At 35.2% G+C, this 13,529-nt stretch overlaps 1 protein-coding gene across 1 annotated transcript; it reads left to right on the top strand.

Annotated features, from left to right (window-relative positions):
• The first annotated feature begins 8,129 nt into the window (after positions 1-8,129).
• LOC119635973 lies at positions 8,130-12,236 on the top strand. The gene is made up of 3 exons (XM_038031027.1): positions 8,130-8,311; positions 8,377-9,172; positions 9,234-12,236. The coding sequence occupies exons 1-3, from the start codon at positions 8,264-8,266 to the stop codon at positions 11,957-11,959; spliced, it is 3,570 nt and encodes a 1,189-aa protein (XP_037886955.1). The 5' UTR covers positions 8,130-8,263; the 3' UTR covers positions 11,960-12,236.
• Positions 12,237-13,529: the final 1,293 nt, after the last annotated feature.

Here is a 13,529-nt window from a genome sequence, read left to right as displayed (position 1 = left end):
TCATACATTCGCGCATTCATTCATTCATTGATGTATTCATTTATACATCGATTCACTCATTCATACATTGATTCATTCATTCATACGCACATTCATTCATTCATTGATACACTCATTGATTGATTCATTCATTCACTGATTCATTCATTGATTTATTCAGTCATTCATTCTTTCAATCGTTCATTTATTCATTCGTATTGCGTTCGTTGATTCCTATTACATTCATTCATTCATGCATTCGTCCATTCCCCTTTTCATTGTACATTCATTCATCCACTCGCTAATTCTTTTATTTAAGCATTAGTTCTCTTTCTTTTCTTTTTCATACATTGAATGGATAAGTGAATGAACGAATGCATGAATGCATTAATGAATGAAATCAATGAATGAATGAACGAATGAACGAATGAATGAAAGAATGAATATATGAATCAATCAATGAATGAATGAAAGAATGTATGAAGCAATGAGTGAAGGAAAAAATAAATTCTTTTCTTCATTCACTTCATTTATTCATTCATTTTACATTGATTCATTTATTCATTTTACATTCATTCATTTATTGATTCATGCTACTCGTTCCTTCCAATTTTGGAATTCGCTCGAACAATTGTTGGGATTTGTATCATCACAATGTTCTCTTCGAAAAATGTGAGCTTATATCGCATACTCCTTAATTAGCTATAGTACTCGATGCGTCTGGTTTTCTGCTGATTTTTCCCCCTGGTGCAAGGTTATTTAAAATGTCATTATTTGGTGTTTCGGAATCTCGCTGACCCTAGTTTACACCTCTTCTTTTGACTCCTAAAATTGTCGAGCAAAATTTGAAATCAAGCTGGTTTACTAAGTGACCTTGGGTCTTGAAACTATATGGAAAGCTGAATGCAATCTTCATTTCGGCCGTTGTATTATCTTACATTTTGAAATATTCTGTCAAGAGTATTCTCACTTAACTCTTTTGTCATTGTCACTAGTTTATTTACAAATCGCTTTTAGCATTGCCCTTGAAACAATTGTCAATGTCAGCTTTTTGGTTAATTTTGGTTAACCTTTCTGTGGTTAGAGGACCGACCGGCTTTTATTATTTATGAAAATTCCAGAATCACTTTCCAAATCAGTGATAAATATTGCTTCGGTGGAGTCTAACACCTCCAGGTAACAATGCTTTGCATCTATATGCCAATTGGTAACTTGTGTATAATTGCGGGACCTTCCTTTTCAGCTGTCATTACCAATTAAATATCGCCCTTTCTCCAGGGAATAACGATGATTCTCAATTTCAAGTTTTATTAAATTGTTTTTATGTTGACTTTACCTCTTCTCTTTATTTGAGCCTTTAGTTGTTCACCCAAACCAAAATCCTCATCCAATTGTAAGCGTTCTTTAGTTAGAGGACCGACCCGCTTATTATTACCGTAAACTCCGGAATCGCTTTCCAAATCAACGATGAAAATTTCTTCTTTGGAGTCTACCTCCAAGACACAATGCTTTGCATCTATATGCTGCATACATCAAACAAGTTTATAACTACATTTAAACAATTTAAAATTTATAACTACATTTAAACAAACAAAAACACGAATAAATAAATAAATGCCGGTTTTCACCAGGACCAGGAAAGCCAATGTTTTTGAGTTAAAATGTGAAAAATAAATAAATTTACTTTCAAAGACGTTTTGTGCTTATTTTTATAATTTTATCAGAGATTAAAGAAATTGACATTTAGAAAGAAGAAATTATTATGTTACTTTACACTTTATAAATAATTATTATTGTTATCGATGACAAATAGACGGGTAGTAATCATCTCGATTATCTTGATAATGATGTTGTTCGATAGGTGATGACTGATAACGTATTGCTGGATAATTGTGTTTTGTTTCTTTCACGTTGGTGGCTGTGTTCGTTTTGTTGCGCTTGTCTCAATGCTATTTGCTCCAGTGGCCGTATTGTTTTTTTATCTATCTATTTATTATTATCAAATCTATTTATTTTTCTTCTTCTTCTTTAAACACAAAATCATTTTTTATTCGCAGTTTTGTTGACGACATCATACATAAAAATGTATTTTCACTGCAACAATCGTTCTAATATTTTTGGGAGATCTATCGCGGGAATCTGGTCTGCGCCTAAAACGCTTTGACTTGGCCTCATGCCGTCTCAATTGAGATTTCAAATAGTTGACCTTGAGCTTTAATTTGCTCAGATTTTCACATAATAGCATTTGAGATCTGATTAAACTTTGAATGGTCTTATCCATTGAGTTCTTTCGAGATTGGTGCGATACGATGCCATTAATCTTAGAACAAAATTTGACACTTTCCAAATGTCATCTATCTAGTTCTCAAATAAAGCAGTAATGCGATACTTAGGTTTTTGGGCAATTTTTTATAATGTCAGAATGTGTAGACTTCGATGAAATTCTGACGCTTTGCGATCGCCCACTACCGTTATTTGCTTTTTCTTGCTGATTTACTTGGATTATGAAATATCTCCTTTCGGGAACTTGGATGAATCTGAATGATAAAAATTTCATTCTCAAAAAACGAAAACTGTAACTATTCTCTAATTATTATTATTATTATTATGGAGTATTATTTTCGTATAGGAATAGTTTAATTATTTAGTAAAAAAAAGCTGTAAGCATATATATCGAATTCGTTTCTTTGTACGCTATATATTTTGCAAAAAAATTGTGAAACAACATTTTCTTCTTAATTATTTCGGATATATATATTTATTTGGCGCCCGCCTTCGTGGGGGGCTGTTTGCCCCTCGGCCTGTAGCTCGTTTTGGCGTGCATGCCGCCACTCATTTCTTGCCCTATTTTTTTCGTCTGTTTCTTTTTTCGCTACAAAAAAAAGAAAAATTTCGATTAATAAAATGAAAATGAATAAAGTAAAAATGAAAAAATACCTTTGCACATAACCGTTTTGTGAGGAATTTGTGTTTGAAATGATATTTCTGCGCCCGTTTTCAGCCCTGTAAAAAAAAAGTAGTCATTATTCAATTATCGCCGGATTGGTGAAATGTTTGTGGGGTATTATCGGGAATCGATTTTTTGGTTCCTGCGCTGTTGAGAACATATCCAACAAGGCAAATTTTAACAATTATAATAATATATTGAAGATAAGGTAAAGATGTACATGATAATTCCATTTTATTGAACTGATAATTAACACTCAATGACCCTGTGATGATTGCGTAATCGAAAATTATAAGTTGAACCTAATGATACGAATTAAAATTTACGGTTCTTTTGCAAAGGAAAACTAAACAACCACGAATTGCTTATTTATGCAATACTAAACGAAATATCAGTGACTCGAAAGCTCTTTTCGTTAAGGGTTTCTACGAACTGCTGGACTATTTGGAGGTGCGAAAAATAAGGAAACATAAATTTTTATATTAGAATGAAAACGTACACCAAAAAATCCTACACCAAAAAACTGAAGAAAACCTACACCAAAAGATCATTATGTCCAGTTTGGAAAGTTCGCTTCGGGAATTCATTTCCAGATATTTATTTGTGGTTGGAGCAGCACGGATGAAACCATTGGCAGACGAGGGAAGGGTAAGAAGTGGTTGTGTCTTGCGTGATATCTTTGGTAGCGACTTGTGCTTCAGGTTAGATTAACCAAGTTTTCAGACAATTGAACCAAAAGGGAAGAAGTTTGACGGAACAAGCAAGAATTTCGCTATTAGTTGGAAGTCTTGCATCGTAAGCTAAAAATTGTCTGTTAATGTCTGTTAACTAGTGTTTGCCGTCTGCTGTGAGTAAAACAATAATTGATATTGTTTGTCTTCTTGAGATGTTTGGAAATTAAATCAAAAATCGCACGCGGGTTATGTCGCAATTTGCGAAATGATATCTGTTATGAATAGAAATACGCACCGAAAATGCTGCACAACTTATGCATATTCTTGACGCTTACTGTCACTAACAGAATCTATGTAAGTAGATGTGGTGTGATTGGTTATGTTTCCACCTATTTTTTTTTTTTTTGTTTATTACTTATTCCGCTTACCAGTGGTTACCAAACCTTTTTTTTTTCAAATGAGAAAAAAAAAATTTATGTAGCGAACCTTTGTTAAATTTGGCCCCTTTCGCTCCCTTCGAAGGTCGAGTGCACACGTATCCCTGTACACGTGCACGTCTAGCTTCCAAACCGCCTTTAATGCTTCTTCCAACACCCAACTCGATGTCGACTTTAACACTTAATCTGGATCACAGCAAGGTTTGATATATTTTTCCTTTCGTGATGGTGTTGAGTGATTCCAAAAATCCAATATTTAGCTTTGGTGAGGAATAGAACTTCTATTTTTTGGTGGTACGCAGCGCTAAACCTTTTTTCCTTTTTCCTTCCCAAGCGGAAGGAAGGAGATTAACGGCGAAATATTTGACAGGTGATTCTAATTATTCAGACCCGATCTTCAAAAGTTACGTTAGGTATAAGAAACAAAAGTTTAGCAGAATCGTCGACGTCTACGGATGCTGCCAACCGTTCGGGATATCTGCTGCACTGTACAGTACACTCTACATTTGCTTTGTGTCATTGCCGGTCTTAATGGGAGGGAGTGCATGTTCGTATACCGAGACAGTGCTGCGGTACTTCATTTTCGGAAAACTTTTAGTAAAATTGATCACCTGCCGGGGTAGCCCCTGTTCCTATAATGTGTAAAACTGACTGCTAGCGTAGCAGTTGTTATTTTTGTTTTCTACATTCTCTTGTTTCTTCTCACCTCCCTTTCATGTGTTGGGGTGGTTCGTCAAGTAACTCTAACCGTCCTTATTTTTCTAACACTACAGATATCGTTTAAGAATGTGAATTAACTATATCGTATAGACGAGAACTAAATCAATTCTCAAGCGGACCGACAGACTCCTCCTACACTCTGCTCACTATTAATATTCCAAACGCTTTGGCCCCACGTTTGGTACCAATAAAAATTCTGTGTAGCATACCTTAAGGACTCGGGAACGTAAATTTTTCTAGTTCGCCGAAAAATTGGTGGATCGATAATGAAAATTGCTCTATAGAACTTTTAAAAATTTTTGTGTTCGTAAGCGTATGTGTATGTGTACTACCCCTCATCAGTCAGTATCCGAAAAAAAAAAAATTCCAAAGCTAATGAATGATAAATAATAAATAAATTTAACAAATTAATAAAATCGAGTAAAGAAAGAATTTTTTGTAGCAAATTCACCCAAGATATCTGCCGACGAATGCGCATTCGTGAATTAGTTATTCCTTTCGGGGCACCGGAAAGATAGCACAAAGCTGGGAAAGTCCAATAACTAGACAAAATTTTCTCCTTTTTTTCTTAAATTCATTTCCAATAAGAATGAATTGAGGCAGCAGCCTCCCTTTGGACAGAATTTTCTGATTGCATGAAATTAAATCCTTTCAAAAGAAAGAATCGCTCAAGTCCTTCTATCTTCACGATTCTATTCTCATCTTACCGATGGCACATAAAACTTGCCCTATGATAACTATGCTTAACTATATGTGGAATCGAAAGAAAGCAGCCCATCTTGTGCCTCATAGCTCCTTCATGTTTTACTTAGTAAGTTAATAATAATAAAAACTGAGAGCCATCTTCTTATGTTCTTCCCAAGCCTTATATATTATTTACCAAGCCTTATATTTATTTATTCCTTAAATTAATTTTTGCTATTGACAATGATATCGAAACCTTTTAAAGTAAGCCCGAAAGTCATAATCCAAGGGAAGAAGAAAGTATTTATAATATTTTATCTCGATGCGATTGAGGGTAGACTGCGGTAGATGGTCTTCAATTATTTTTCCAACTAAAGTGAATCGAGAATGATAGGAAAATACTTGAAAATATTTTTTTTTTAATTCCCGTCAGAGAAATGTGTGGTTGGTCGAGATGCTTAAATCAGTTTAGATAGATATTCAAACAAATAATGAACATTGCCTAATTCTAGGCGCTCAATCGCGTTTGGCAAACCTAATATATTCCTTTATAAAAATAGATACATGTAAGCGTTCGTTTGTACATTTTTTCTCCATAACCTGTTACTTATATTAATTATATATACATTAATTTAGTTGACATAAGATGACATACAATAATAAATAATAATGCTAGCGTTAAAATTGAATATCATTTTTTTTAAATTTTTTGTAAAATTTCTCACTCAAGTTTGCTTGAAGAAGTTTGGAAACGACACGGAAACAGGTAAATATGGAAACAGAAGAGCGCTCAAAACAGCCGTAAAATAAATTCAAGTACGTGTCGAAATTTCAAAAGAAACCAAAATAAAAAAGAAGTATTTGCGTGAAAGTGTATGGGTTCTCAGACATATAATGTGAGACTTGAAAAGGAAGAGCTTCTTTTCTTTCCATCGCTTTGCGGCTTAAAAGAAAAAAAAGTATTTTTTTAAACTTAAAATGCTTAACGTGTCATGTACGGAATTGTAAGTTAACAAGGACGTCGGATGTCTGAGAACATCCCGACATGGCTACAAGATGGATGTACTGAATTCTCTGCCTCTCTAAGAACATTAGTATTCGGCATAAAGTTAAAAGTAATAGGGATTTGGATGAATGGATGAAATACTTGATAGCTCACTAATGTGAGTGTGAAGTTAAATATATTTTATCCTCTGAAAGCCATTAAATTGCCAGGATTTTCTCTATATCCTCTCTATAGTGTAAAGAATTAAGTGGAGATTGTCATACAATATCTAAACCTATTCTGTTCGGCTTTTTCCAATTAATCAAATGGAATTTCTTACGTTTGAATTCGAGTCTTTCCAAGATGATGCAATTCAATGCTTTCAATGAAATGCAATGAAACATTTTCGTAAATGTGTCACTCATTTTTGGTCTTATTATCCTTTTCTTCAATTCATGAGCATACATTTTCCATTGACAAAATGGGTTCTTCAAAATATTTGTGCCAAGTTCTAACTTTTCCTGATTTCTTTTCCAATTTCCCTGTCATAAGCCGCGTTAAACCTTGTAAATTGCGAAGTATACCTTGTTCTCTTTCGTTCTCATTTTGTTTTACCTGAAACTTAATTCAAAACGAGTTAGAAAGAAAAAAATGTTCGCGATTTTCGACATCCCATAAATTACATGGATGAATTTTTCTGATGATTTTCTCTTATTTTTTTTTTTAAATTTTTCATTCTCACTCACAAATATGCATTGTAACTTTGCGTTATACATTTCATAACTCAGTAAGATTATGTCCATTGAATGCGTCCGTGACTTATGCGCAGAGTACAATTTTTTATATGTTTGTTTTTTGTTGTTAAATGAAAATTCAAAACGTTATGTTTTTCGCCTTAATTTTATTTTTTGCCTTTATTTTTTTTTTTTTCTGCTGTGTATTAATTTATACAATTCGACTTTGTTAAATAACAGGCCAAAGGGATTCGATTCTGTTAACTGCAAAGCCGTCGGTAAAACAAAGGAAAACTTCATTTTCATTTTCTTCATTTAATTTTGAACAAAACCCTTGCGCCAAATCAAGTCAATAAACAGAAAAATCCCTGACAGACAGGTTTAAATATGCTCAAAATAGGGATTGAAGTATAGTCAATGGAATGCCGACGGCAATTTTCATTTTGCAATGAATATGTTTAAAACAGATTTTTTCACTTATAAAGCTGCATTTAACAGATTTTTTCACTTATAAAGCTAAAGATTATTTTAGTAATAGTACGCAAGTAAATTTCGGATTAAGAGACAACGAATTTAGAATATTATTGATAATGTTTAAAAAAAATATTCATTAAAAACTTAATAGTGATCACGTAAGAATATATTGACGCTGTTGTTTGTTTGCGTGTAAATTAAGTAAGAAAAACGAAGTCAAAATAAATAGTGTGTGAACATTTCAAATAAGAATGTAATAAAAATATTGTAAAGTTAGCAAAAAACAAGAAATAAGAAGAAGAATTAAAGTGGTGGTGCACTTTGCTGGCAAATCTTTTCTTTCGTGCAAGGATAAAATCTTTGAAAGATACCATATCGCAATACAATGTGTGAGTAGGAAATTCGCAATATTGGCAACTCTAATGGCGGCGGCCAACAAATCTAGCAATGCGAATTTGTTTTTTTTTCGCATTTAACAAAACAGCTGAGCATTTTCTTATACGCTATATTTGGCAATAAATAAACCAATTGCCTTCTCATATATCTATGGGAGAATATCGAATAAAAAAATTACTAAAGAAATATAAAAAAGTGGTAGGATACATCTACGAAAAATAATTCTCCAGAATATGTCTAACAGTGTCTTGCCCAGGGAAGCAGTTCGTGTCAAAGTGAAGGCAAGCATGGCAGAGAGAAGTATTTAAAGTTCTTTTATTAAAATTTATATAATTTTTTCTTATAGAAATGTGAAATAAATACTCCACCAGAATGGCGGAAATTTAGCGTAGATCCACAAATCACCTCACTGGAGGTTTTATATTCATTGCTTGCTAAAGCATTTGATATAAAGTCTGATTTTTCCATTAAGTATAAAGCGTACGATCCAGCAGGTAATGAAATTTATCTGTCAGTGCTATCCGATTGGGATTTAGATGCGGCTTTCTTGCGTATACATAATATTTCCATTCAGACATCAACGGAGCCTTGCCTTACTTTGCAAATGGATATAAAGCCACATACGAGCGTGAAAGAATGCGATTCCAATTGTGCGACTACGCCTAACACTTTAGTCAATTCTGGGAATACCGCTGCAACAGCAATGGCGGGTAGTTCAGCTGCCAGGGATTTGATGTCGCCTCTGCAGCAATCTTTGGGTGCCTCCCAGAAATATATGCAACAAATGCAAAATAAATTGCCCGGTCTCATTATGAACCAAATGGGTAAAACATTTTCCATGGTACAAAAAGCTTTTAATTTGTCAGAGGAAACAATAGCTGCTATTCCGCCACGTCCGCCTTTGTGCGACGGCGAGTTTCGAATGTTTTTAGATGCTTTGGGTCAGATACAAAGAAGTGATGAGTTGCGTAAAGTGATATTCTTTGGCGGTATTGATCCCAGTCTCAGACGAGTGGTGTGGAAACACATTCTCAACGTATATCCAAGTGCAATGAATGGTCATCAACGTATGGATTACATGCGTCGCAAGTCTGAATATTACTATAAACTGCGAGACACTTGGAAAGCAGGTGTTAAAAACGGTGCGTCAAAAATATTATTTAATTCAATAAATATTTTATATAATTTCAATCTCTCTACTAGGTTGTATGGCTACTGGCGAATTAGCTTATGTAACTAGTATGGTCAAAAAGGATGTTTTAAGAACCGATCGTTTGCATCCGTTCTACGCCGGCAACGACGACAACCAGAACATTGCATCGCTTTTCAATATACTTACTACATATGCGCTTAATCATCCTTCAGTAAGCTATTGTCAGGGCATGTCTGATATCGCCTCACCTTTATTAGTCACCATGAATGATGAAGCACAAGCTTACATTTGCTTTTGCGCGATAATGAGTCGTGTGAAGGGTAATTTTATGTTGAATGGAATCGCAATGACGCAGAAATTTGCTCATCTAACTGAAGCATTGAGTTACTATGACGCAGAATTTTGGGAATACCTCAAATCGCAACAAGCTGATGATTTGCTCTTCTGTTATCGCTGGCTCCTATTGGAATTGAAGCGAGAATTTCCGTTTGAAGATGCTCTCCGAATGCTAGAAGTTCAGTGGAGCTCGCTAAAATATGATACATGCGCTTTAGACAAGGAATTGAAGTTATACGAGAAAGAATTCGTACCAACTTTGCATTCGCCATTGGTGTCTCCAGTCTCGTCAATGAGTCCATCGTATTTTCTAGCCAAACCGCGAGAAAATGCCTACACGAAAGTTTGTGATTTAAGACGTCAAAGTTCTTCCGTCTCTCTGAATGCATTAAATTCTTCAATGGGCAAACTGGAGACTACCAAACGACTGAATCACAGCCTGGATGACAATGCAACGCGATACACTCTTAGAAGGCAAAAGCGAGCTTCGACAAAGTCTCATCAATCTTTAGATGAGTCGAAAATTATGCAACTTATGCAAGGAGCGGATGATAAGGCGACACAATCACATGAAAGTCGATTATTTGCAGAGGCTACTGTACTTGATAGCAACAGCGATGATGACAATGTGTTTATTGAAGAAAGTGGTTTTAAATTTCATGATACAAATCCTTTTAAAGATGCTCTTAACTGTTCAAGTTCTGCGGGTAAAGAGAATGAAAACAATGTGAATATGAAAAACTTCTTAAGCGGCTCATCGTCGCCCACTGTAAGTGAAAACTCTATTAGCGAACATTCCGAAGTGTCCTGTGGCATTACGAATGGTGCAGCGTCACAACAAATACCTAAGGGTATCGCCAAACTGCAAAACAAAAACATTCTTTCAAATTATAATGCGGTCAGTAATATAATTGCCAAGCAGTTGGTCCATGCCAGTATGGTCAGTGAAAACGTTCGACGAGTCGGTAGCTCAGGCGGAAGTCATTTCAAAGATTTGAAGGAGAAAATTGCAGCTACCAGCAGAAGAGGACTTACACTGGACGATGGCTGTAATAGTTTTATAAATGAAAAAGCTCAACAAAAATTAGTGAAAAACTTCAATGAGTTTCTAAGTTTTACTACAATCAACAAGAGCCGAGTAGCCAATAAAGAAACCATAGCGCCTTCAAACTCAACAATTCCCTATGACGTTAAGGAGACAGCATTTGTCGGAGATCAAATAACGCAACAATCTTTCATAATACATCCACTAGTGCAATTAAGCAAAGAAGATTTCGCTTCTTCATTAGATGATTCCGACTCTTTATCTTTGCCGGACACCACAAATAATACGTGTAGCTGTTCAACAGCAGCCACTGCTATACAGCAAAAAAATAATTTAAGCAGCAATAGTTTACATTTGGAAATCAATTCACTTTCCTCTTTAGGGCATACGCCCGATCGCTCACCGGTCTCACTGCGAAAACCACGCATGGAGGCTGCAAAATGTAACAACAAAGGTGACGCGATACAACCAGATCCAAATGAATCGAATGCGATCACGCCAGACGATAGTCAAGATTTGGATTATTACCCAATGACGACAGCCATCACTCAAGAGTTAGACCTGGAAGCAAAAAATTTAGATCGTCACGTATTTGGCGACTTGTCAGTCAACGATAAAAACGTCAAATCTTGTGGTGAAATAGAATATGAGAAATTAGGCAAGGATTCGCTTGATATAGATGACGATTTTAAAGCAAACGACGTAAACGCCTTCCAATGTAAAAATGTTGAAAAAAAGCGAAGAACTAATGAGCAAGTTAACGGTAACGTACATATTAATGAGCAACAAAATCCGCATGCGAAGGTTTTCGCATCAAATCCATTCTTTGACGAAGATATATTTACCGAAGGTAGCAATGCTTTGGTAGCTGAAAATAATAGCTACAATAACCAACATTTGCCCGAAGTGTTACTGCCCATATCAACTGACGCGAACGAGCTTGTTGTTACGACCACTGTTGAATTGGCTACCACGGCGGCTGAAGAAGAAATAACTTTTCCAAAACCATCGCATAATAGTAACGCTTTAGATCCTATTGTTGTTAAGCTACCAGCCCCTAGCGACTTTGGTGGTGGTAATCCATTCCTAATATTTTTGTGTTTGACGTTGCTTCTGCAACATCGCAATACGATTATGAAAAATAATATGGATTATAATGAAATAGCTATGCATTTTGATAAAATGGTGAGAAAGCATGACGTTACTCGGGTCCTCAATCAGGCACGACGCATGTATATTGAATACTTAAAAACGCAAGCATCTTTCAAGCAGCAGCAAAACGCCGCTGCCTCAAATCCAACAACCAGTGATGTTAATAAGAATGCTACCGCCAAACGGTCACAAAGTCACGAGGAATCCAATATTTATTCCTCGAATGTATTTACAAAATCATAAAACGTCCTTAGAGCAGCTCATACATACATCACGGGTTTTAACACATCATACATACAATAAAACCATCTGACAAACTTATCGGTAACATTTATTTATTTAAAATGTCCCGCACTTACGACTGCTAGCTCTTATTCTTATTTATTTATATATATATTTTTTTTTTAACTATTTTAGTTTGGTATGTTATGTTTATATATAAGGTTACTTAAGATTTTTCACATATGTCGCATTTTCCGTTTATTGTAGTAAATATTTTAAACGTATGTGTAAAATGCATTCCTTCACTGTATTCGCCTTACATTCACACATTTACATTTACTCTATCAATGTAGTCTTAAATAAAAAGATCAAAGTCAAGTCACCTAAAAATCAATTTTCTCTGCAATTTTTGACAAAGGATTAAACGGAAGCGAAGCTTTAGGGCATAGTATGTTTCTCGAGCGAGGAATTGAGAATAAAACGAGCAATTTCCTACGTAGGTAATTTTACTTGTCAGGGTGTATGAGGGCTACTTTCAACCCTCTTCATCAGTTAGCTGCAAAGTGAAGGGTGAGTAAAGTGCAGTGCATGTAACATATTCCATATAGTACGTGTTTCCAGAAGTGATCTACCTGTCATCTACCTACGCTTGCAAGAATTTGCGAAGTACAGAAGCGAAGTGGTAAGTGTTTGCACGTTCCATAGACCGTTTGCCAAACTTCGTTGCGCAAATTTCAATCGTAAAAGAGATCGTTGATGACATTTTACGGGGTAATCTACATGTAAGGATTTGAACTTAAACCATTTGCGGTACAGGAGTAAATTAAGTTTTCGGTTGTATAGCCATCCGGACTTGAAGATATACCTATCTTCTGTTATATCGAAAGTGATTCTGAGTCGATCTAAGTTCATCTGTCCATCTTTCCGTCTGGTTTTATTTTGTCCAAGTCGGTGCTTTTGAGATATTTTAATGAAATAAAATGGAGATGTTAATTACGAACTCGGCCACAGAATTATAAAATGTGGGTGAAAAGAAATGATATGTTTTCTCGGCTTAGAACTGCTGACCAATGGTGTAAATTAAATCATAGTTTATACTACAGGCACCCTACAGTTATTCATATAAGGGCTTTTCAAAATAACACGTGATATGGCAAGTGCTTGAAACAGTGGTTCGATTCTAATAGCTTTCAATAAAGTTCGTCTGTGCGTGAAAACACTTCTGTTTACCGAATTTAGTCCAAATATCTTCACAATTGCCATCCGTAGGTTGAACACAAAGCAACAAAGCGGACCGACGGACGGACAAGCGTAGGTCGGTAAATTAAAAGATTGGTTTATTTCAAGTACTTCTGTGTGTCGAACACATCCGCGCAAGTTTAATATATCCCAAGTGATATAGGGATAAGGATAAGAATTAAAAACAACCTCATTGAGAATCTTCTATATTATCCATTGCTAAACAATTGCTGTGAAATGTAAAGTGCAAAGTGTACCGCACATCGTATTGATCAAAACTAACGATCTATGCAGTGGTTATGTAAAGTGAAGTTGCCATCACTGAAACTTAATTTAAGGGGCCAGATATCAC

Source organism: Glossina fuscipes, unplaced genomic scaffold (genome assembly GCF_014805625.2).
Source record: "Glossina fuscipes isolate IAEA_lab_2018 unplaced genomic scaffold, Yale_Gfus_2 27, whole genome shotgun sequence".
NCBI lineage: Eukaryota > Metazoa > Arthropoda > Insecta > Diptera > Glossinidae > Glossina > Glossina fuscipes.
The sequence above is the reverse complement of the archived record's forward strand: the minus strand, read 5'-3'. Positions and strand labels throughout refer to the sequence as shown.

What these genes read in the sequence shown, in the direction of transcription:
- LOC119635973 (XM_038031027.1), top strand. Translation starts at nt 8,264, where the DNA reads ATGTCTAACAGTGTCTTGCCCAGGGAAGCAGTTCGTGTCAAAGTGAAG. An exon ending in CAGTTCGTGTCAAAGTGAAG is followed by an intron (nt 8,312 to 8,376) that starts GCAAGCATGGCA and finishes TTTTTCTTATAG; the next exon opens with AAATGTGAAATAAATACTCC. An exon ending in GAAAGCAGGTGTTAAAAACG is followed by an intron (nt 9,173 to 9,233) that starts GTGCGTCAAAAA and finishes TCTCTCTACTAG; the next exon opens with GTTGTATGGCTACTGGCGAA.